Source organism: Ischnura elegans, chromosome 3 (genome assembly GCF_921293095.1).
Source record: "Ischnura elegans chromosome 3, ioIscEleg1.1, whole genome shotgun sequence".
Lineage (NCBI taxonomy): Eukaryota > Metazoa > Arthropoda > Insecta > Odonata > Coenagrionidae > Ischnura > Ischnura elegans.
The window spans coordinates 5,688,789-5,715,165 of record NC_060248.1 but is presented as its reverse complement, the minus strand read 5'-3'; the positions used below and the strand labels follow the sequence as shown (position 1 = coordinate 5,715,165).

At 38.3% G+C, this 26,377-nt stretch overlaps 2 protein-coding genes across 5 annotated transcripts in view; one reads left to right on the top strand and one right to left on the bottom strand.

Annotated features, from left to right (window-relative positions):
- The window catches only part of LOC124155370 (serendipity locus protein alpha-like), a 76,872-nt gene extending 76,160 nt beyond the window's left edge, over window positions 1-712 (bottom strand). For 3 of the 4 annotated variants that reach the window (XM_046529127.1, XM_046529130.1, XM_046529129.1), the window contains exon 1: window positions 412-629. In XM_046529127.1, coding sequence (XP_046385083.1) covers window positions 412-477 — 66 coding nt within the window. In that variant the 5' untranslated portion in view covers window positions 478-629. The other variant, XM_046529128.1, reaches the window with a different exon arrangement.
- A 974-nt stretch (window positions 713-1,686) lies between these two features.
- The window catches only part of LOC124155369, a 138,769-nt gene continuing 114,078 nt past the window's right edge, over window positions 1,687-26,377 (top strand). The window contains exons 1-4 of the mRNA XM_046529126.1: window positions 1,687-1,910; window positions 12,743-12,880; window positions 17,921-18,075; window positions 23,521-23,658. Coding sequence (XP_046385082.1) covers window positions 1,859-1,910; window positions 12,743-12,880; window positions 17,921-18,075; window positions 23,521-23,658 — 483 coding nt within the window. The 5' untranslated portion in view covers window positions 1,687-1,858. The remainder of the gene's footprint in view (window positions 1,911-12,742; window positions 12,881-17,920; window positions 18,076-23,520; window positions 23,659-26,377) is intronic.

The window sequence follows — 26,377 nt, the reverse complement described above, 5'->3', positions numbered from 1 at the left end:
GAAAAGTTGGTCTAGCAACTAGCTCATACGCAAATATGCTGTCGCTATCTCACGATTAAATCTTAAGCACTTTACCTACAATACAAAATATGAGTAGAGGCGTAAATTAATGTCACCAAGGGCGTACAAATGGAATTTAGTTTTCATGAATGGCCACTCATTAACAAATCAAATAGACCAAGTAATGTAAGCAGCAAATTGTTACATTATTAAAATAGACAGTTTCAGCCCGTGATAAGTTATGAATAGAATATTATAATGGAAATAGATTTATTACCGTACTTATGACAAAGTTGGCCACTGATAATATTCACCGTGACCATAATTACCATTGAATAGGAGGAATAAGTCGAATTTATATTATAAGTATTTTAGATTGATATTTGCTTCAATGCAGTATGTAGTTCTCACCTGTTCAGTTAAGGGTCTGGCAATTTCCATTAATGTTTTAATTTTGCAGTTCTCGCCGTTATCCATATTCTCAAGGACAATAATTATTTCCGTATAAAGTTGAAGTTCTTTCAGCTAAAACCTATGAACATAAAAAGAGCGTAAGCTAAATATTTCGCATCAAAAATTAATCTTAGAGAACCGATATTTTCCGTTAATGCAAACGACATAAAATCCCAACGCACTTCCCGCCGAACCCGCCGCCATTTGAAATAAAAATGGAAGAACGTATTTGAGCGATTTACGTCCTCTGGCCCTCTGGAGAGCACTCTCAACACTACTTCTTGCTCACTGCCTCACTGTCAAAAATCTCAGAGGAAGGATTGCTAATAGCCAAAAACTAAGTAGGTGGTTGTAAATATTTACAACCTCCTCCAAGAACCTTTACCTACATCCCTACATATACCGACACATACTAAATACATCAAGGAGGTTGTAAATATTAATACCATGGTGAAGAGAGAAAAATATTTTCATGTTTCATTCATTACAGTTCTTACCTTTTTTTAAAGTGGAAAATATTTAATTCTTCTGTAATTATGGAAAGGAAGAACCGCATTATATTGAATACCAGCGGGGAAATATTAGTTTACGACGGTTCTCAATTGAACTGATAAACTGAAAACAGCATTCGAATTTAAATTCATACTTTTGAGGAACACACACGAAACGACATTTTCGTCCAAATAAGACGAGTAGTAAATCGGAGATACGTCGCCTTATCGATTCCTTTATTACATGAACGAACAATTCCTCACTTTCCATGAGTATCAAAAGGAAAATTGATAAATATGTGAGCAACAGGTGGCTATTAATAAGTGTGGTAATATTTTTTCTATTTAAATGACAATCTTGCATGTCAGGAGAGAGACTTGCATCGGGGATAATGATAATAATAAGATATATTTTTAATCACTTATATTTACGTTTCAAAATTGAATGATTTAAAATAATGAAAACACGCAATTAAATTTTCGAGAAACGATAGTTTTTTTCATACCATTCGAAAGTTTCCGCCGGTTTTCAGAAAACTATGGCGGGCAACATAAAATAGTTCTACTGTGCATAGAAATATTTGAGTCAATTAAAATTTTAAAATAGTTATTTCATATATAAAAGCCATTATTAAGTACTTGATTTATATTTTCAACCATTTTAAACTTCGTTTTCCGATACTAATATTATCGCGTAGTGATACTGCCTGAGTTTATCATGTGTTATCACGGATTGGGCGAACGCAGCGAGCGCTCGATTCGGTGATCTCTCCGGAAAATGACTGATGCTGCAATTTTTGCGTTTAGTCAGCTTATGCAGACTCTTCAAACTGCCCTTCATTTTACTCCATGTTCGCTGGGTTAGAGGTGTTTTCGAGGAAGACAAGTGATTTTTTCGCTGTTGCTGCGGTGAAATGGCTCCTTGGCTGCTCATGATTTGGGTTATGGTCACTATTCTCAACACCGGTTAGTTCCTGTGTTTTTATTTCTTTATTGTCAAATTTATTATTTAACTGATATCACTGCAGTTTACTGTGTTGTTCAGATATTGGGTGCAACTTTATTGGAAATATGAATGACAATAGTCAATGCTTGGTTGATGGAAGTTCCGATTCATAATTAGCTCTGTCGTGTTCCTGATTCACAGGTTTTGATAACTAATCCTCGTTTGTTTCAGCATATAACATTAATACGTTTTGCCCATGTTCTGTATATTCCTTTTAGTCTAAATGACAAGAGTCTAAATTTTCATCGTTTACGTTGGCGAGTAAAGTTGTAGATATTTAGGATTTCACTTTGTATTCTATTCGATTCGGAAGTACTAATATGTTTTTGAGACTTATTAGTTTTCGCATGCTGAAGCTAACGCCGTTTGTTCTGTGAAGTCAAATGGCGCAAGTGACTCATTTGGTGAGTGTCTTCGCAACGTAGCGCCACGTTCATGTAATAAAGTAGAAAAAGAAAGAGTAGAATTGATTATCCCATTTACTGCCAGCCCATTTCGGGTGGGATTTGCGAAGACTGCCTAGGCTATTTTCCGGCATTATCAAGATTCATTTTTTAAATTATTTCAAGTACTTACCTGATTTTATTAAAACATCCAGATTTTCCCGATACTATAATGATATATTTATAGAGATTCAAACAACGGATTTATGGAGGTTGACTTTACAATGTAAATCCTCATGTATTTGTTGTTACAATTATGAAAATAAATATTTTCACTGAGAAGAATAGTAAATAGAAATTATATGTAAAAGCTCAAAATACTCTTGATTTCACATTATAATTCATAAAATGTCATTTACGAGGGGAGATATATATTATATTAGTCTTTTATGAAAATCAGTTCTCTCACCGGTGGTACTTCTTTTGAAAATGATCAATTTATATTAGAGATTTTTCCAGAGATATGAAATATTTTAACTGATACCCATGCACCGTTCATTATCATTTTCTTTGTTCCCCATTACCCTGTTCCCTCTTACAATTTACATGCAATAATCCTATTCTTTTTTGATTTGGAAATTTTGCAAGTGTTTTGAGACCACATGTCACAGATGATCCAGGTTGCTTCACTTGGTTTTGCTTTTCTCAAAGTCATTCAATTTTTTTTTTTTCAATTTTATAGCACCCATGTTAACAAAAAATAGGTATTTGTTTTTACATGTCTCTAATGTAGCTAGCGGAAGCAGCATTCTAAAAGTTCTGTCTTTGCACAAAATTTTTTGTGCATTATGTTGGATTGGAATAGAAACAAATCATGAAATGCTCTATATCATTTTGATAAGTGATTTTGTAATTTGATCATCCTAGTATGGTGGGTGTGCATGAAGAGGGGTTTGGGAGATTTCTACTTTTAGGTATGTAGTGGACGTGATCACAAGTCTTCTGTTGGTCCTTCATTAGAGGATGTAGTGAAGAATTTTATGCTATGACCCATACAGCAGAGGAATATCCCATGAATATGCTTGGAATATTCTCAAAGGGGGATTGGAATTATTATTATAGTATTCTACCGATTAACCCATTTATGCCCAGAATTTTTTTTTCGCATAAGGTATTGAATTTTTCACAAAAGTTGTTGCAAATGGTTTCAGGAACACTAGAAAAATGCTTAAAAAATTCCTTAGTACTCCAGATCGTAGTAATACCCTGGGTCGAAAACGACCCACTGGGCACGAAGTGGCAAATAAGGTGAAATTTGAGAGAGATATTTTGATTATTTATAATTTTATTTAAATCGTTAAAAAAACAATATTTACAACTTTTTTTACGTTTCTTTGGCTACATACTGTATTGTAAATGTTTAAACAATTAAAAAATACATTTTTTTTCGCAAGTACATTTTTGTTCATTCAGCAATAAACGTTCTTTTAATATCATGCTACAACTCAATAACACATTAAAATGTTAAAAAAATTAAAAACTAACACATTAAAATATAAATAAATACACTTTGTCAATTATAGTTTAGTATAAAGCATTAGCTATGGTTTTTACAATAGCAAATGCAACAAAACCAAAAAAAGTTTTTTTATTGAACTATACCGGATTATTGGAAGATCTAAGATAGAAGGATAAGAGCTCTTCAAGTCAAAACAAAAGTTGAAAGGAATTAGCTAAAGGAACCTTGGAACAATAAAATGAACTATTTTAACTTAAACAAATAAAATATCATATGAGATGGCTCCTAAACTCGGTGAAATCGTTCAAAGCATTTATCGTGCAAGTTCACATGGCACCTTTGGCAGGCTTTTACCGTCTTACTGTGGCACACAGCACATCTACGTCGTGCACCTGTTGACATTAGCAGGTGTCCACCGTGATCTTGTCTTAGAGGTTTACTTGCAGTATCCTTGGTGTATCCCGCTCGCTTTGCTGCTGTCCCATATTTCTGAAGCATGGCTTGGACTACCTGCCTACGGAAGGTGAGGTTGTCCAATGCAAGACCGTGGTACCTACATAATATCCACGCATTATTCATTGCAATATCTAAAATCCAAAATATAATTGGTGTGTACCACTTTTTCCCGCGGATATTGATGGAGTAGTTATTATTATCCATTAAGTCTACACCACCCATGCTTTTGTTATACTGTGCTACTACATACGGCTGTGGGACCATAATCTTTTTTTTCTCTGCAGCCGAGTAACGTTTAGCCTCCTGTAAAGGTTCTACTCCATACGTGTTTGATAACATGGTAACAACACTGTTATCCTTCCACATTATGGCAATAGTTTTATTGTTTGAGTCAAATTTTGATTCGTAATCTCCCCTTTTTCGTTTCTGCATAGTTTTCTTATTTGGAAGAGGACATCGCCCAGTACGGTCTGTACGGGTTGTTCCTGTCGCACCTATTCCTTTGTTGGTGAGATGTGCTATTAGCTTAGCTGAGGTAAAGAAATTATCAAAAAATACATCAAATTTATCATTGGGGAATTCAGTGAGTAATGTATCGCAAAAGTCAATAACTACTGATTCACCTAGACCTAAATCTTGTGCTCTGGATTTAAGACCATTTTTACCTTGATACAGATCGAAACAGATGCAATACCCATTTCTTTGAGCCATCACCCAAGCCTTGTACCCAAATCTAATCGGCTTTCCTTTTAAAAACTGCTTGCAACCGTGCTTCCCGAAGTACCGCACCATTGCCTCATCGATTGAAATTTTGTTCTCGTTGGGAATAATATTTGCAATGCATATGGAATTTAAGGAATCGATCAAAGGCCTAACCTTTGCCATCCTGTCGGCTGGGTTTATCGTATCGTTATCACAAACATGAAGCACCGATAGAATTTCTTCAAATCTGTTGCGACGCATCGAGTTACTAACTAAGCTATTGTGAACATCATCACTTAATTCCCAAAACATCCGTCGCCTAGGCAAGGGAACATACCCACTCAAAAACAAAATGCCAATAAATGTATACATTTCGTCAATACTGACTTGGATGTTTGGCTTGTTTGCACGAATAGCATATCTATTAGTGTGCTCAGTTATCAATCTTACAATATCTTCCGATAGAAATATGTTTAAAAATTCTAGAGGATGCGCGTCTTCACTTACAGATGCTGCGGATGAATGCTTCAGATAACACTGGCTCTCCGGGGGAGGAGCTATGTCTCCTTGTTCGACCCAAGTAAACCTGTTTTCTAACGCATTTCTCTCTTCCATGACAGCAGTCATGGTAGGATTCGCGAATGATGTGTCTTGCGAATGAGGTTCATGCGGTACACTCTGTGGGTAAATAAAAATACTCAACATTAATATGAATGATGTCACAAGTTTGTGCCAATAAGTGCGGAGGGATTTACTACTTACCGCATGACATGCTGCTGCTCTTCTCACACGAATACTGCGTGATTCTCTCATATTATTTGCTACATTTGATTCGTCGACTTGCTCCGCAATACGATTAGCTACTATAGATGATGTAGTCTCTCTTTTATCATCTTCGTCTTTACTATTTGGAATGACCAGCTCTGCTTCAGCTTGGAGCTGGCGCCTCGAGAGCCGGTCAGGATCCGCACACTCTTCATTTCCGGAATCCCCATCGGTTACATCACCTTCGTCACTTGGTGGGGTGATATAAATTGTCCCACCGTGAACGCCGTCGAGATACTGGCCGTCATAACACTCAAGAGCATCTAAGATTTCGGCCACAGTCAGTGTCAATCGTCTGCGATTGAGAAAAACATAGGAAAATCACCGTCTAATGCTTAATTTGTGTGCCTATATAGGTATAAATTTGTTAAAATTGATGGCATATATGTATAATAATTATTATTTATAATCAAGATTATTAATATTATGGATGTTAAATTAAATAAAATAAAAAAATAAAAAATGCAAAAAAGTGTGCCAGGGATATGCTCATTTGCGGCTCCGTGCCCAGTGGGTCGTTTTCGACCCACCTTACACTTAGTCGCATGCCACTCAAACGATAATGCTATTATTGTAGAGAAAAGTTAAGAAAAATGTGCAGGCATACTTCGCACGCTACACTAAGCGAACCAATAATAAGTAAATAATAGAACGTGTAAAATACTCGCCTTCGGCCAGGAGCGTCCGCGTGCTTCTCAGCCATCTTGGATGTAACTGCCGATTTCAATGTGAAGACGGGAGTGTTGAACACCACGGCTCCTCTACAATGTTGCTCTGAGCTCACAAAACTCGGACGAAAACATTGTAGCAGTATATTCTTTCACAACACCATGAAAGAATTTTTCTACGAAGTGGGTCGAAAACGACCCACTGGGCATAAATGGGTTAAGGTAGGTTTACATGGAGTACTAAAGAAGTGGTCTGGGAGCCTCCCTTTCCTTCTAGCGCTGCCTTCTTCAATTCACTGTAAGGTCTACTCCCTTTCAATCTATCTAAAAATACTATTCTTTTCCTTCCCCTCCCTTTCCCTAACTTTCTACCCTCCAACACCATTTTCAACATCCCCTACCCGCTAAGGATTCGCTCCATCCATACATTGTCTCCTCCGTGTATCATCTAAAAGCTCCTCTCCTCACCCACCATGTCCAGCACTTTGTCGTCCCTTTTCCTCTCCGCCCATTTCACACTCTCCATTCTTCTCCATACCCACATCTTGAATGCCTCCAATCTTCTCTCATCTTCTTTCCTCAGTGTCCACGTTTCCGCACCGTAAATAGTTTTACTCCAGATCAAACTCTTCACCTACTTTTTCTTTAAACTCTTACATAATGATCCTCTCAGAAATATTCCTAGAATATTCTCAATGTTCTCTGAATATCTTAGGGATATTTCTGGTACATACGTCCACCTTAAAGCATATGCCAGGAATATTCTTCTAGAAATATTACTGGGATGTGCTTTAGAAATTTATTCTAGAAATATATTTCAAGAAGAATATTCCTGGAATATTGCACTTGGAATATTCATTGGTGTATAGCAAGGATATTTTGCAGGCATTGAGCTTATTCAAGGGGGATACAAAAATCCCTTAATTACAACCGCCTTCTGCATTCGATATTTTAGTATTCATCTACATCTACATAATACCCCGCAAGCCACCTAAAAGGCATGTGGCAGGGGATGTTTGGACACCAGCTGTTCACAGCTAAAAAAAAATGAAGTGCTTTAACAAAGTTGGGACTCGCGTTTATTAAAGTCCTATTTGGTTCAGGGCAAAAACGAATTCCCATATCTATGCGTTCGGCAAAACATCTCTTAATTTATCGCTTCTATCGGACCTGGATATATAGTGTGACTAATATTATGTTCTCTGTCTCATAAAGATATCCATTCTCAATTGTTCAAGCAATCTAAACCTAGCACGCAGCCTCCGAGTCTCCAGCGGCTCCTAGCCTAATTTGCCTAACACTGTCTTTATGCCCGTAGCAGATTTTGACGAAACGCGCAGCCTTCCTTTGTGTTTAATTCAGTTTGCGGATTAAGTCTTTCTGCACTGGGTCACATATGCTTGCTGCATATTCAAAGTGCGGTGGGATGAGTGCTAAATAGCACCTTTCTTTTACTTTCTCATCCGAAAATCTTCCCATAATATGCTTGCCGAATCCTAATTTCTTCAGTGCTATGCCGCAAATATTCTTTGTGTGTCCCTCATGTGAGGTTCGAGGTTATCCTAACTCCCAGGTATTTCACTTCGTCTGTTCTCTTTATGTTAACACCAACCACTGCATAAACATGGTTAGAGTTGGACGAATTCCGCAAGAAATGTACCATAATGCATTTGCTCAGATTAAGTTCGAGTCCCCATTCTTGGCTCCACAAATGAACGTTGTTAAGTCCGATAATAGCATTCTATAGTCAGTGGTCACTATAATTTTGTGATAGATGACAGCATCGTCAGCAAATAAACTTATTTTACTGCTAATGCAGGAGCAGAGATCATTAATGTATATAATGAATAACAGGGGGCCGATTACGCCTTGTGGAACACCTGATGTAACTTTTATAACATCAGAGCTAATTACTTCAAGAACTACTTTTCGTTTACGATCACTGAGAAAATCGCGTACCCAGTTTACAACTGTTTCGTTTAATCCACATGACTGTATTACATAAAAGTTTGTTGTGCGGTACAGGGTTGAAAGCTTTCTTAAAATCTAGAAATAGTGTGTCAACTTGTCTTTTCGATTCACCAGATTTTATAACATCATGAAGAAAGAGCACGATCTGTGTTTCACATGATCTACCTTTTCGGAATCCGTGTTGGCTGTTATGGAGGAAGTTATGTCTGTCCAAGAAAGTCATGATATTGCTAATGACGATATGCTCAAGTATCTTGCCTATAATCGATGTTAATGAAATCGGACGGTAGTTGCCTGGGTCAAAAGTATTGCTGAGTAATATGTAAAGAAAATGTAGAGATATTTCCAAATTAAATAAAATTTCTTCATTAAGTTACATTTTAATTTACCATTTATCATAACCAAATTCTTGCAAATAGGAGGCATTAATCCATTTCTTCATTTTTAGCAACTGTGTTTTTAGACTGTTGACCTTCCTAAGGGAAATGTAGAAATAATAATTAATGTAGATGCAAAGTATTCAGTATTAAATATGTTAGCACACGCAGGAAAAGCCTTTTATTTATAAGAGGTTATAACGTACACATCCACTGCGAACAAGAGAAACAGTTACATCTAAATATAAACATAACCTTGGCAACGCCTTTCTGAATTCCACCCAGGCGCTGCTTATTTTGTTAATAACGTACTCTAACACCTCCCCTCGGGATTGACAAAATAATAATTTGAAATATAAATCTCTTAGCACACCTTAAGATTTAACATCTTACAAAATTCTTTCGTCTTAGTTCCTGACAGTGGCTTTGTCAACATATCAGCGACATTATCTTTTTATCTGACAAACTGGAATGAAACCTCCCCTGTTTTTACCATCTCCCTGATATAATGATACTTCTTGGTGTATGACATATAATCATATATAATGATACTTCTTGATACATGATATAATGACACTTCTCCGCATCTGGTCCACTCAGTGCCTCTGCATCCTCCGGGATGTTGCTATCTGGACCTTCTGCAGCAAGGACAGGTCTTGGGATTCCTCTGTCTCTGAGACCTATGTGGTAGACCACCTTCCGCTACTCCTTCACAGGCAGGCTCATTTTCACAGGCGATGATTACCTCCCATGGCCCCTGGATGGGTGTTACCTCCTCTGGCTCTCCACCTCTCGCTTCGAGCTCCTCCCTAGTCATCGTCTTCTCCTGCTTTCGTTTTTCCATCTCCAGTTGTTTCAAGGCGTGGTCTGTCTGTGATTGCTCTTCCTTCAGGTGTTTATTCAATACAGCCACCAATTCCATTAATCTGAGCTTTTCAACCTCAGCAGCCTGCATCATGGCTCTTAAAGCATACTCCGAGGACTTGAAATTTCCGGATCTCATTGCGGGAATTACCAGTGAGTTATCATTTGAGCTTGGAGAAACATTCATGCTATGGAGGGCTTCTTGTAACTTTTCTACCATCATATTTTTCTTCTCCAGTGCATCTTCCAAATTATTGACTTTTGCCTGCTCTTTCATCAGCTGCATCGTTAAATTTTTCTTTTCTTTCCTATGTTCTTCTGCCATTGCCTTCATTTCTAATTCTTTCTCCTTAATAGTACTATCTTTGCTCTTCAAACACTCATTGAGGAATAGTATTAGCTGGTCACTATGCTCTCCCTTGGCCATTACTGTGGACAAACGACTTTTAAAGGCATCCATTTCAGCCTGCTTAGCCGCTTTTATTGCCCTACTAACTTCTGCTTTCCTTTTCCAATCGCTGGCCTGTTTCTCTGCCTCCTGAAGCGATGTCTCCAGCTTTTCTACTTCAGCCAACCTCTTCTCCCAGTCCATTGGTTCAAGGTGTGTGTGCCTCTGTGCAAAGGTAACTCTGGAAGCCTTCTTCCCCATATTGGTAAATTCTTCACTAATCTCCTGTATACTGATGCCTCCCACAGTCGACACATAGTAAAGTCGAGCGACTCTTACTGCTCTGAGAATTAGTATCTCCCTAAGATAGATATTTGCTACGCCGTTGAAGGTCTCTATCTTGCAACCTTTCTCCTCGATTTGCCCTAGCGAAATTAGGCTATCTTGTAGTGCTGGTATGTAGAGAACTTTCTTAAGTTCCACATCTTTACCTCCGCATTCGTCTGATATGTTCAGCATCACACTTCCCTTGCCTTCAATTCTTAAAGGGGTGCCGTCACCTACCTCTACTTCTCCTTCCATTGGTTCAAGGTGGTGAAATAGTTTTCTTCGGGGGCACATGTGATCTGAAGCACCACAGTCCAATAACCACACTCCCTGGCCATCAGGTACTTTCCTCTTCGCGCAGAGCGACACATATTCCCTGGACACGATGGCTGTTGACGCCTTCTTCTGTTCAACTATGATTCTTTCCCCTTCATGTTTCTTCTTCCTGGGGCAATTCTTTGAAATATGTCCCTTCTTCCCACAGGCAAAGCACCAAAACCTTTTATCGTTCGAGTAACTTCTGAATATGTTTGTTTCATCTCCCTTTCCATTCTTCACCTTACTTCCCTCGCCTATTGATTGTATTCTCGATTTAACTTTCATTGCAGGCTTCTGAACAGTTCGGAATGCGTGATGATTATTTTCCCCGATTTCTCCCATCAACTGCAATTTCTTCTCTGCCGTAATAAGCTTTGATTTCAGTAAAGTTGTGGACAACTTACTTGAATCTATCTCCCAGGACTGAAAAAAGACTTGGTATTCTTCCAGTAAATTTCCGAGAATAATTCCCACGACTTGTTTATCGGACAATTCAAATCCACCTTTTGCTGCTCTCTTCTGCAAATTGTGCATTTTTGCAAAGTATTCCTGAATGGGCATCTCCGGTGTTTTGGTGCAGTGTGTAAGCTCCTTCAGTACCATTGCGCCATTAACCAGCCCTTCACTATTGCACAAATCATCTAAAATCCTCCTTGCTTCTCTTGCGGTCGTACAGTCAGCAATATCTCCCAAAAATTCATCACCTACCGTTTTATAAAGAATGGATAGTGCGATGGTATTGCTTTTGGCTCGCCTCCGAACTTCGCCTTGAGTGAGTGATGCGTCCAATGCGTCTTCGTAACCGACGATAGCCTCCCATGCATCACGTAAAAGTAACTCCGCCTTTACTCGTAATGACCATGCGAAATGATTGTTTGAGTTCAGCACTGGAACTTTCGTAGTTGTTTCGTCTTGATTGTATAACGATGCCATTTCACCCGACAGCACCTACGTATGTTTTATAAACTCCGTAACCTCTTTTATAGGCTCTTAATACACCCTGGGCCCATAACCTGTGAGCACACGCAGGAAAAGCCTTTTATTTATAAGAGGTTATAACGTACACATCCACTGCGAACAAGAGAAACAGTTACATCTAAACATAAAGATAACCTTGGCAACGCCTTTCTGAATTCCACCCAGGCGCTGCTTATTTTGTTAATAACCTACTCTAACAAAATAGTATGTATTGATTTTCATGTAAAATACTATTCTGTAGTGATAGTTCAGTTGACTTGTTAAAATTCTTAAATTTCCTTTTGGAAGCAGCGCTTGCAATTCTCCTCAACTGTCTTATGAAGGTAACTCTTGCAACATCGTACGTTTCCTCTGCATGGTAATTGCACATAATTCAATATTCCAAACTGTGCAGGAACAAAACTAAACGTAGGCCTCGTATACTTGTTTCCCTCCTGGTAGAAAAAAAACATTTTTGTTTCATTTCACTTGCCCTCCATGCAAAAAACTTTACTTTGAATTTGCACGAAATATATCAATCATGGGAATTACTAAATTTAAAATATCTATGTATTTAAAGTTGGTATTCTTATTATTTTTAATACCATCTTTCATGCCTGTGACTCTGGTATAACATACGCACAAGCCCGTTACCAGAGAATATTCCAGGTATATCCCATAATGGTTCACAATGTCCCTGGGACAAAATAGGTATACATATTTGGGATCAAAATTGGTATTCCTGGAATATCCCATGCTGAATGGGGAAGATATACTACCTGGTAGATGCATTCGAACAGTTTTAAGTGTGTATTTTTGATGGGTGTGAATGCCCATAGGTAGGGAAAGCCTTCTTCTGTTGGGGTTTTTTCTCCCTCAGAAATTTATGCATCGCAGAATGCCTCTAAAAAGTGTAATTTTTGATGGATTTTCATGAATTTTGAGAGAAGGCCATTGGCCTGGATTGCTATGCATCATGTTTATAATTGGGGAGAGCTTTGAGCCGTGGCTAAATGACCATTGAAATTGTTTCTCAGGCTCCCAGTTGGTGGTTGAAGGTGATGAGGTGACATTACCACCTCCTACAGACGGAGTGATGGTACACGGCCCTGGAGACCTCATCTGCTTCATCAGGAGACCAACAACAGATGCTTGTATCGGCAACGAACATGCTGGTGTGTAGTACGTGTATGCATGCATGGGCATCGTCAGCTATTATTTGTCGAGGTGGGACACATTGGGAAGGGGGCGTGTGTAATTAGGAGTACCGTATATCTCCGAATATAGTCCCCCCTTTTTTTCCAAAAATGGCCGCGGAAAAGTAAGGGGGGGGGGACTATAATCGAGTGTAATCCAATTTAGCATACTAAAGGTGACCATAAAGTAATAAATAACGGCATAATGGCTAATGTTCTCGTAGTCTTTCTATTTGAGTATATTTATGAGGATTATAATCGGAGATATTAGTAAATACTGCCACGTTTTACCGGAAATTAAGACAATTTTTACCACAAATGTTGTACAGATACGATTATTCCGATTCAAATAGCATATCGAATATGCGTTTTCACGGAATCCATCGGGTAGCCGCTAATTTTTCTTGGAAAAGTATTGTTAGAATAATTCAATCGACACTGATCACTTAATGACGCAAAACAGTAAATAATTAAAATGAAAACTAAACACACACTATCATTACATTAATCGAACACTAGAATTGAATCAATAGTATATGTACCCATCGCTCATTTAATAACTACACGATTTAAATAATTGCGAAAAATAAACAGATAAAGTGAACCTTTCGTGACGATTTAGCATTCCATTGCGTCCGTAGCTACTATACGTCCAAGAACCCTACATATATAGGGTTCTTGTATACGTCCGTGCGGATCGTGTTTACAACCACTGCCTTCACCGCCTTCACAGAACAAGAATGCGCAATAGGTGATGCATTTGTTTCTGAAAAGGCGCAATAATCGACGACTTTAAACCAGAAGCGCCGGCATTACTGCATTTGATCGAAATACAGCGACTCAGCATCGAAAGTGTAATCAATTTATTGAGGAATATCTTCAATTCGTCAGGGTAAATAGGATCGATAAATTACTTCGCATAATGTTTCGCAATTATTTCCGCGATATTTTCTTTATTAAAAATAATTTTACGTTCAACAGTGAGGTGATGGATCAAGTAAAAAGATGAGGATCAATCCTGCCGCTGATTAGAGGCCTTCAAAGACGGAGTTTCGATGCCAATTTAAAAATAGCCGTTGCAGAATACGCCGTAAATCATAGTATTTACAGCGCTAGCAAAGCGCTAATACATCGCGGAAGTCATTTCGGGGGTCTCGATGCGGCAGATTCAAAGAATTAGAGGAAAATATCGTCGAATTTGTGCGCAAATGCAGAGCAGAAGCTCTTTGTGTAACTTATGCAATGATTCGCGACGAGGCATTGAAAATTGATATAATTTTTTTTCAGTTTTAATGTTTGTTGGAAAAAGTTTATTTCTTAATTTTATTACTTTGATATTTGTAAGTCCTGTAGTTTAATTGTTTTGCTTAGCAGGCATTTGATAGCAATATTTTTATAATATTTATAATTTATTTAACACAATTTTATTTAGATTTCCTAAATTCTTCAGGTCACTTGGATTTGTGATGACTTGATGGGTGTGTTACACTGGATCTAAGGAAGTTTCAGGGCCAAATGCAATACTGTTTATGGGCTTTAAGTTAAAGCTTATATATTGACATTGTCTGTAGTCATTTGGAAATCAAAAATATTAATCATTTGTGAAGGTTTAAAAAATACAATAGCCTTGGATACTTAAAAAAATTTCTCATTTCTTCATTACATCTGGTTAAGGAACTATAAATTACTGATACATGCAATGGATCACAACATGTGTCAGGTATAGTTATTTTGTTGTGATGGAAAATATGTGAGCAGATTTGTTCTTAATCTTCACAGAAAATAATAGTTTTTATCGAATCTAGAATCTTAACTTGCTAACCACAGAAAAATTGCCTTCCTTTACATTTTAAATTTTTTCCCATAACTGAGGTCTCAAAATTGGGGGGGGGGACTATATTCGGGGGGGGGACTATATTCGGAGATATACGGTAAATGAAATCATAAATTTAAGTTATGAATAAGTTGATCAGTGTATGAAAATGGCTTGAAGTACAATGTTGAGTGACGCATTTGATGATGCCCATGCATACATCCATATGTGCCTTTTTTACTGTGTAACATTTATGACCTAAAATTTAAAGTGTTTCATGTAACAAGTGGCTTTGTATGCAGCCACCCACTCTGATCCAAAGTTATTTACACCAAGGATGAAATTTGCCTTGAATGCGTGATGTGGGATTTGAACCCTGATCTCAAGGAAATCCCAAGTTCCAAGGAAATGCATGGATAAGGAAGGCAAGGGAAGGCATCTCAGTTGATTTTATATTTGAATCCATGCCTTGTTGCCGATCATTCAGTAATTACCTCCTCAAACTCAAAGAAAATTTTAAGCCAGGTTTGCCCCTTTTCAGTCCTTTGCACAATGTCACTCATTTTAAAATATGCCTCGCTTGCAGTCTAATACTAATTAACTGGAATAATTAGCTGCGAAAGTATAATTGCATAATCACATGAGCTAAATATGTCTTATGTCAGCATTTAAGATAGTAAAAATATGTTTAAGAGCTGGTCCCACACCTTTTTGCATTTTTTATGACTCTAGAAGGACTTGTGTCTAAACCAAGTAGACGAGCATTGATCGCTGTTCTGAAAACTCTAGGTGCACCAGTAATATTTCATGCTAACAATTTGGAATGTAGACTCTGCAAGAAATCTTACCTAGTGCTCACACTTAGCCCTGCCAAGCTTTCGATAACAGTCCACCTGCCTATCCTAAAAAAAAATCCAACAGGAATTGGTAATTTGAAACCATTTTAGAGGAAAACATGGGGCTTCACCATTCCCAGGGCCTAGGGGAATGTAACCTGGTATGGAAAGTTATGATACGCATTTCAAAGAGAAAATTTAGTTGCATTCAATCCATCAATGCCTCTTCTAATGTTAACCAATGCAGAAAGTAATCTGATAAGATTTAATAAGGGACAATTGAACTCCATCCTAGCCAACTGCACCTCTGCAAATGTAACCCAATACAGAAAGGTAATATGATAAGACTATCGAGTGAAAATGCTAGCAGAACGGGGCCGAGGGATAATCCTGATATCGATTGCAGGCACCACCTTACGTTCAACTTGCAATGGTAAATATTAGAGATGGGTCGAATAGCAGATTTCTCGAATTCGAATATTAAATCATTGCTCGAATATTCGAATACCTCGAATTTCAAATACCTCGAATACTAAATGATGAATGCTGGAATGTTTGACTCGGTTGCCTATGCAGCAGGCAACACAAGATTTTGGGGAGTAATTTTGATTTCCTTTAAATGATTCGAACAGGAATTTAGCTGATTAATGAATATTTTAATTTTATGGAAACAATTGGGCATATCATTAATTCAACTAACATCGCTTTACCCCCACTTCTGCTGCCAAGTGCTAGCTGACAATCTGAGGCATTTTGCAAAATACAAGCTCTATTCCACCGTATTTTCTTCAATTATTTTCAGTCCATCTTTGGGAGTTCTCACGAGATAAGAAGATGAATTGGAATTGCTATCAGGGAGAAACCAAATATTCTGAGAAAATATCCCTTTGTCTGGGACTGTAACAATAAAGATTTATAGCACCACTCATTAATTGTAACTTGATATATGCTTTCGGAAAAAAATACCGCATCAACTTCCGAGAAGCTCTGCTGCTCATATCGAGTTGCGCCAGAATGCTAAGTCTCCGTCGTATTTTGACATTTATTTCTTTGCTTAAAATGCTTATATAAACTCAGAAATACGTCGTGTTTGGTCTTATTCTTTTTGAAATTACGCGCACATTACTAATATTTCAATTCAATAAAGGTGTAACATCAATTGACGAAAGTCATTCTTAGACACCTTTTGTGCTAATACATAGATGACTCATGCAGCGGTTGACCTCCACAGAAATGGGGAACTTCGAAGCTGGTAGGAAAAAAAAAGGTCAGTGGGGGAGGAAAGGGAGGGCCGGAAACACGTTTCTATTGTTCTCGTGTAACTTGGTATTTTTTCGAAGCTAAGGTCTTCGTAATATGATCCCTGCGCGAGCTGTGACCTTTTTTTTATTTCGAAGGAGAGGAAAGCCTCAGAGGGGGGGGGGGGCTAGTGCTGAATGGAGAGGGATACCGGATCTTGGGAAATGCGCTAATGTAAGTATCCCACGGTACTCACACAGCAGTTGACCCCCAGAAATGGGAAACTTCGAAGCAGGTAGCCAGAAAAAGGTCAGTGGGTGAGAAAAGGGTGGAGGGCGTGAAACACGTTTTTATTGTTCTCGTAACTCGATATTTTTTTCGAAGCAGGGGTCTTCGTAATGCCATCCCTGCGCGAGCTGGGACCTTTTGTTTGATTTCGGAGAAGAGGAAAGCGTCAGAGTGGGTGAGGCGAGTGCTGAATGGAGGGGGATAGTGGATCGTGGGAAATGCCCTAAGGTTGCTATCCCACGGCACTGAGGTTCTCCTGGTGGGGGGAATCGGGGATTTTCGGATTTTTTCACCTGACCATTTTCGGTTCCCCTCGTCGAACTCTTTTCACCGCTAATATCCACGAATTTGATGTAATTCGTCAACTTGCGTAAAACGGGGCTGCGAGCACTAAATGACTACAGTTCTCTACATTTTTCCGAGTCAACTACCAACGACGTGCGTGCGACAGTGTATGACGCGAAATTCAAAGTATTCGAGGTATTCGAGGCGGTACTTTTCGCATAACTATTCGAAACCTCGAATATCGAATACTTTCTAATATTCGAGGTATTCGAGTATTCGTGGATACTATTTGCACATCTCTAGTAAATATACTTCAATACTGTATGTGTCTCTATGGAAGCAAGGCTTGGACATTGACAGCAGCAGAGAAGTTAAGAGTGGAAGCATTTGAAATGTGGTGCTACCGAAGAATGATGATAATAAAATGGATGGACTGAGTAGCAACTAAGCATTGTGTAAACCAGGGTTTATCAAATTTTAAGGTGGTCCAGGATGAAATGCCATTTTCCTGTTGTTATCTTTTTTTGTCATGAAATGTGACCCTCTCTTCAATTTCAGTGGCAACCAATTCCTCGGGCATCCATCGTCGCATATACGGTCTCTACTCTAAAATGAGTTCAAGTCTAAGGGAGTTGATTGGTCAAGGCTCATTGGCCACTGCTGCTCCTCAGTTGTTCTCCGAGCTGCACCCTGTGATCTTCTACCTAATGCCGGTGGGTGTACTTCCTCTTTCGTATTCTCTCTTGAGACAGTGCTCTGTGTAGGCTATCTCTCAATTTTGTCTTGTATTTAAATCTTATATTCAAGGTCGACATTTCAAAAAATTATATTATACAACGTGAAGGGCAGCAGAAATGGGTGTCCATTTAGATAGACAGGGCAACAAAGTGGTCACCATGAATGCTAATTGAGATAAACGGGCTGACAAATGTTACACTTGGGAGGTCAATTGTTGAGTCTGTAGGTTTAGGGAAACAGCCGGCATCATAACTACATTTCATAGAAGCGAGAGAATCTGGCCAATCATAACAAAGTTGCAAGGAACAAGGGCTATATAAACTATGAAAATACTTGTATCAGCCTGCATCTCCCAAATAAGTGACCGGTATTCTATCAATTAAAATACCTAGGCATCTTCTCTTACGTATCAGATATGTTTGCTCTAGGAGGCAAGATGGTTTATGCTGCCGAGCATTCATTACAAAACTCGACAGGAAGTAAGAAGGCCTTGGTAGTTTAAGTGCGAGGACAGTTTGCACGTATTCAGAAGATCCAGGCTCAAATCCTGCTGAAGGCAAACAATTTTTCTTGGGTTTTCAAGAGCAGGATCCTGCCACTCATAATTCCTGCAGTGGTGGTACAAAATGATCTATGTGGAGTTCAAATAAAAATTTGTAACTGCTGTAGGAGTGAAAATATTTTGTTTTTGGAAGTAAAATGTAGTGAGTGATGTTACATATCAACTGTCAAAAATTGTAATTCAAGCTTATCATGAAGTATTGTGATCTCCCCCATATACTGTTGAGTCAACAGCTTTCATTCTTGAATTAAGAGACTCAACAGCAGCAATAGGAGGGAACACTGGAAATTATAAATGGATTTCGTTATTTTAAAGCAAAAAGATATGAATGTAAAACACCCAGGCCAATTTTCAGAGCTCAAATTTGATTTTTAACCGGGACAAGTAGCTTTAAAAGTCTGCTAGGAGCTCCGGCTACTCCCACGACACCAAATTCATTTCTATCGGCTGGCACTGTGAACCTCATGAATGTCGCCGGAGTAACACCTGAAGAAGCTGTAAACACATTGGTTCGTGGAAATAGTGGCCAAAAGCTTATCATCATGGTGAAGCAAAACATTAATTTTGTTCTGGCTGATTCCCGAAATGTACTGACGTTATCAACAGAGACTCTGAACAATGTTTTTAAATCACAAAACGAATCATTTCATTGACATGAAATTTATTTAAGATGAAATGTTAACAGTTTTGAGTGAGACAGTAATCACGGGAATCCTCATAGATGCTTTAATTCGTGGACAAACCATCGTACCTTTACTTATCACTGCTTTTTATCTTCCAGATGTAAATTATAAAATAAAAAACAAATCATTACAATCAATATCTTTCCCCCACTAGCTGTTTTCTTGCCGTCTGAAGGGGGGAAATTCGGGGCTCTCTCAGTTTCTTTAATGATTAGCATTCAAATTTCTTTGGAATAGCATTTTTTAAGCAGATATCTCGCTTTGGTCAACCAATTTTCCTGGTAATTCTTCAAGTCAGTTTCGTACAGTAAAAAATGGTAAACAAGTGTCATCAAAATGAAAGAGTAACTCAGAGACATATACATGAAAATATCCATAAGCTCACTTATATTTACATCAGAGTTACACGTGAAGTCACTATCTAAAGTTTTAGGAGAAAGTTTGTGGCACCATTTCTGCATATCATGGAAATTCAGTATCCTTTACCCCAATCGTAGTTTTTGCTGCACTCTGCAAATATTCCGCATGTGAGTGAATAAATATGCACACTAAGGGATAAATTATTCTATAACGGTAAATTTATCATTCCACTCCTATTTATGTAGGATGTAATTGTTATTTCGTGTGAATTTACTGCATACTCGCTCCGGTTTTCACCCTTAGTTGTTATAATATATAATATTATGTAGTTCCTTATATGTGAACGGTGGCTTGTAGTGGCCAACGCTTTGAGTTGAGGTACTAGTGAAGGTTGATAGGGTTCTGGGCTGTTTCTCATAACTTTTTATCAGCTCGTTGTATTACTTATTTATAGTTTTTTTTATAATCGTAATTTTGCTGTTATTACTATTATACTTTTATTAATGGTAATGCAGCTTTTTGCAATTAGGAAAATTATGGTGGATAAAATCCTGGCATTGTCATTAACGTGCAGTTTGAAGTCTGGCAAAAGGAGTCACACATTACATTTAATTTTTTGACACTTATTCTGTTTCGATTAATGATAGTTAAAACTATTTGCAAGTATTTATTCAGTGCACCCTTTCCTCCAGTTTTGGTGTTTTGTTGTAAGACTTGAAAAGTTATCAGCATTTATTTTTTACTATTTGTGCTTCTATTGATATATTTGCAATTATAAAGGAAATTTTCCCGTTGTGTGCTTATATATTTAAGCACATACAAATTTTTGTGATGTGTGGCTAAAGACAACAAAAGGAATAATGGATTAAATTAAATTAAATTCCTTTGAGAAGCAGAAGTGATTTACATTAAAGTGACTCCCACAAATTCTATAACAGCCTATATCTGAAGGAATATGCAGTCTCCGTTTGCGTCGTACCTCTGATTTATTCGGTCTGGGGCGTTTGACACAACAAAAAATAACTTTTCTGGTGTTTACCAAGAGGTAAATTCACATCTAGGCACACAATATACGTAAAGTTTCCTCCCACTCATTTAAAATTCTCTGTTTTATCTACTATTTATTTTTACTCAAAATAACACCTACGGCAATGCACTCCTTGTGCAAGCAATGCAGATATCATGAGGTCAACAGGCCATCAACATGGTGTCGCCCGAGGAATACATTTTTGGTGCGGAATTCAAGTTGAAACTTCAAACTGTTCTAGGGGCAAAATTATTCAGCGCTCAGTGGTAAAATTTGGTGAGAGTCTTTCTTACACCCATTTCATTATAAATCAAGCATAATATTTGGTAGTGTAATCCCTTCTATTTTCCTTTCTGAGTCAACCTAAACCAATTGCTTCAATCTTTCATCTCAACTCACAAAACTATGCGTATTTGGAGTACCGTATTCCTCCGAATATAGTCCCCCTCTGAATATATTCCCCCTCTGAATATATTCCCCCTCTGAATATATTCCCCCCCCCTAATTTTAAGGCTTGAGTTTCGGGAAAAAATTTAAAAAATGGGTTTTAATATAGTCCCCCCTTAACTTTTATCATGGGCTACCATCATTATTACAGTATTCTACCGTTTTAGGTAGGTTTCCATGGAGTACAAGAAGTGATCTGGGAGCCTCCCTTTCCTTCCAGTGCTACCTTCTTCAATTCACTGTAAGGTCTACTCCCTTTCAATCTATCTAAAAATCCTATTCTTTCCCTTCCCCTCCCTCGTTTCCCTAAAATTCTACCCTATAACACCATTTTCAACATCCCCTCCCTGCTAAGAACTCGATCCATCCATACATTGTCTCCTCTGTACCTTATCTAAAAGCTGCCTCCCCTCGCCAACCATATCCAGCACTTCGTCGTTCCTTTTCCTCTCGGTCCATTTCACCCTCTCCATTCTTCTCCATACCCACATCTCGAATGCCTCCAATCTTCTCTCCTCAATGTCCACGTTTCCGCACCGTAGAGCGCTACATTCCATATCAAACTCTTCACTAACCTTTTCTTTAAACTCTTACATAACGATCCTCTCAAAAGCTCCTTCCTGTTCATGAACGCCTCCTTTGCTAATGCAATTCTCTTCCTAATGTCCTTACTACTGTATCCGTTTTCCTCTAACGTACTGCCTAAAAAGTTGAACTGCTCAAGTTTTTTACCACCCACTTTTATCTTAAGTCTCACGTTCCTCGCTCGTGATGCTTTACAAAACCGCGTAACCTTAGTTTTCTTGTGAATAATCCTCATCCCATACTGCTCGCATAGTGCATCCACTAGAGCCTGCAGCTCCCTCGCTGAATGGCTAATCAACACCTGATCATCCGCAAATCTCACCGATTTGAACATCATTCCTCCCACTTTTATTCCAGCTTCTAACTCATCCCACGCTTCCCTAACCATCTCCTCAGCGTACATGTCAAAGAGCATCGGCGATAGAGGACAGCCCACTCCTCGTCCCATTCTTGCCCACCCAGATTCTCCGTCTGCTACCCTCACTTTCTCAGTCTGGGCTATATACAGATTACGAATCAGTCACCTATCCCTCCAATCTACGCCTTTTTTCTTGAGAATATCCAATAACTTTACCCAGTTCACTCTATCAAAAGCTTTTTCAAAATCCACAAAGCAGGCATACACGTCCTGCTCATATTCTAGGTTCCTCTCGACGAGGGACCTCATTACTGCTATTGCTTCAGGAGTTAACTTCCCTTTTCTTAAACCAAACTGATCTTCGCCCAAATACTCGTTTGCCCTCGCCTCCATTCGCCTGTTCAATATCCTTAGTACCACTTTCGCCGCGTGCGATATTAGGCTAATAGTCCTGTAATCTCCGCATTCCACAGCTTTCTTCTTTTTCGGTATCAGAATTAAAACAGTCTTCACGAAACCCTCCGGCCAACATCCCTCCTCATAGATCCTGTGTACTAGTTCGAAAAACCTTTTCTTACCTTCCTTCCCTAGATTTTTGGAAAAACAGGGGAAACTATATTCAGACACATATGGTATTTATAAATATTGCAAGTGCACGTATGGATGCTATTCAGTGATGAAACCAGTCTTATCAATAAATCTTGTACCATGCGCAATTCCAAAGTGAATTCTTCCATTTCTGATTTGAAGTATGTATTTCCACTGCGGCCCTGAAGACTTGTTAAAGCAAAATTGTTGCTCCTTCCGTGATTCAACATTTTGTCACAGTTTTGCAATAATATTACTCTACCTCATCATTTACTATGGTTATGGTGTGCATCGTAGTACATTTTGTTGCAATTTCTGACTTTATGCACTCAATATTTTGTTTGCAAACTATGGCTACGTGCCAGCAGAGTGGCTCAGACAACATTCTACCCTGTTACATTTTGGCTATCTCTCTTTTTAGAAATGAGGTCGTCCAAGTGTGTTAGATTTCTGAAAGCAATTGTTACTCCAGGTTCTAACTTTTCCCTCGATAACTGTTACTACGTATGATATGATTACCACATATGTGCAGTTCCTGACACGGCTATCCCGAGAGCATTTTACGAAGTAGGTAGTAGTGGCATTCTTCATGATTTTTCATGTCAAATAAATGAAAAAATATATTTCTATGTGACATACCATGAAGATTATGAAGACTACCTTGTGCTGCAGTATTTTGAATGTGTATCATGTGTGTCGGTATATAAATATTTAATCAAGCAAACCCCTCCTCTGCTAAATGTAAACTCTTGTGCTGAGCTCACAGCATAAATATCTGCTGCTTATGTGTGTCTATTATGATGATTTCAGCCTGGGGATGCACGGCTCAGGGCTGGAGGTGAGGCGCTGGCAAGATATGTAAGAGTGCGAGGCGGAGAGACTGCGGCCATTACAGCAGCGGCTGCCCTGCTAGCTGACGTTGATGATCGTGATCTTTTCATTTCCAAGGTAAGGCAAAGCCTGGATAACTTCGAGTGTTCAAGTCTTGGACTGCTCATTTCACACTGGGTTAGTGTGCAATCTATTATTATAATAATAATAATAATTATATTGGTCAATAGTACTCAGAAATACAGAGACCTCATCAGGAAAAAGTAGTACAAAAATATACAGGAGAAATGGCATACAATCAAATATATAGGTTACATCAAAATACAATGTCATCAGTACTATGTAGTGGCCGATGCTTTGTTGGAATCCTAGAAAAAGATATTGACCACCAATGACCAACCCCATGTGAAAGTGATGGAAGAATTCATCCATGCTATTTTTTTGGGGAATCCCAAATATTTTCATGTGTATTTGTTACCCATTGGTTGTCATACCTTTTAAAGATCATCTTCATACTGAAACAATGAAAGGTTGAAGTACACATAAGTAGTGAAACTTGATTAAAATGAAACTGTGGAGAACGTTCTGTTTGACATTTTTGTAGCAATTGCAATTTTAATTTTTGTGTACAACCTGTAGCTGACATTATCTGGATGTGTGCATTCTTATTGTTAAATGTGAGGAAACTTGGGATGTGATAGTGGTAATCGGGATGAAATGCTTCGGTGGAGTCCCCTGTGGTTATTATAGCTGGTTTTCACTTCCCCTCTTTTCATTGGAGCATTTTCTTTCGGGAAAAATTTTCGTTGCATGAAAAGCATCATTTCAATTTGGTAGGGGATGCTGAAATAGTGGCTATCGGGCAGTGCAATTGTTGGAATACCTTTGCTAAAAATAGTTTTTCAATTGAATTTTCAGTCTTTCAATTAAAAATATGCATGCATACTCATGTATTTTGCAAATTCCTAAGGTAATATATATTTTTTAAATCTCAATTTCATGAATTGCAACTGGTAAATAAATAATTTATGTTAGCATTTAGTGTTGAAATCTCATTTAGAGGATTCCTATAAAATTTTTAATGACACTTTACTTAACCTTACATCAGTTCTAAAGGTCTGTTTAAGTGGTGTATCCAACTCGTTCCAGTTAATGTCTGATCGCATGAATGCAAGAATGAATGCCAAAATGCACTGTTTAACCACTCAACTTATACGAATGCATGAATAGACAATAGAACCTGTTCTAATTTGATTCATGTATTTGTACAATTTGGGTGGTTAACACTGCATTTTGGTGTAGATTCAAGCTATAGACATTACATTGTATGAATGTACTGAATGCATAGACCTTAAAACTCTTGAATAGTTATTAGAAAGAAAAACTTTTGCCATAATTAGTAGAACAAAGTCTGCACCAGAAAGTATCCCACATAGAGAGAATGTCTCCTTGTCTTAATGCTGGACTTGATTCTGAGGGAAGATCGCCATTTTCTTGTTGGCAACTCCGCCACTACCCCATGCCTCCCCCATGATCGCCAATGATCATAAAGGCCAGAGTGTTTTAATGTCCCACCATAGTGCTTGCAGAGTTTCTGTGCACTAGACAGTTTCCCAGAGTCCAACTGCCAATCGTGGAGACATTTCGATTGGCAAATGACGACCAATCCCATTGACCGATTCTTGACTCGGTACATGCCGGGGACGAACCTTCGATAGTGGTGATGTACAACCCACACAGCACAAAGTGAATAATATGCACATAATATTCAAATATTATGCGAATATTATACCACCACAATGGTATAAAACGCGCATATTATGTACATAATATGTGCATATAAATGGCATAATGTCCTCATAAATTGCGATATTATGCGCATAATATGCGGAATATATGCACTGATGGAATGGCATAATGTTTGCATATATACGGAATATATGAAGACATTATACCATTTATATGCACCTTTTATGTACATAAAAGGTGCATATATTCCGTATATATGCAAACATAATGCCATTCCATCAGTGCATATATTCCGCATATTATGCGCATATAGGGGGATCGGGTTGGTGTGGTGGCTAGAGTGTTGGCTTCCCACCCGGCGGGCTCGGGTTCAAATCCCGGCAGTGGCAGAGAATTTTCAGAGACTGCCCGATCCCTGCTTGAATATTGTTTGGAGGACATTTCAAGCGCAGCACTCCGTCCGTCGGATGGGACGTTAAGCCGCGGTCCCCTTTGCGCCTTTCGTTAAGAGCAGGCTAACGTCGACGCTGGGTTTCTCTCCACCTTTCCTTCCACACCCTTCCCTCATGGCGCAAATGACATCAGCTGTCGGTCGCCTCCTCCAAATACCATACCTTATGCGCATATATCGCAATTTATGAGGACATTATACCATTTATATGCTCCTTTTATGTACATATTATGCACGATTTATACTAGTGATGGGTTGATTCCAAAATTTTATCGATTCCGATCCCGATTCCGATTCTGACATTTCGATTCCGATTCTACCGATACCGATTCCATCGATTCTGATGCCATAGGCTCCAAGAAAAACAACACTTAATTCCAGGCAACAAGAAAACCACTTAAAAAAATATTACTCTGTGAAAGAGTCAGTTGACAAAAGCATCTTTCGTATCATCACTATGTAATTAAAATATAATAGCTAAATTTCAAAACAGAACATACCTGAAGTGTTGTTACACGATAGGTATTACTTTAGAATATTAGCAATCATGTTTGAAGTTAAAATAAAAGTATCTCCTTTAATATCTATCTTTTATTGATAATATCTTATCATTATCAATAATGTCTCACAAATTTA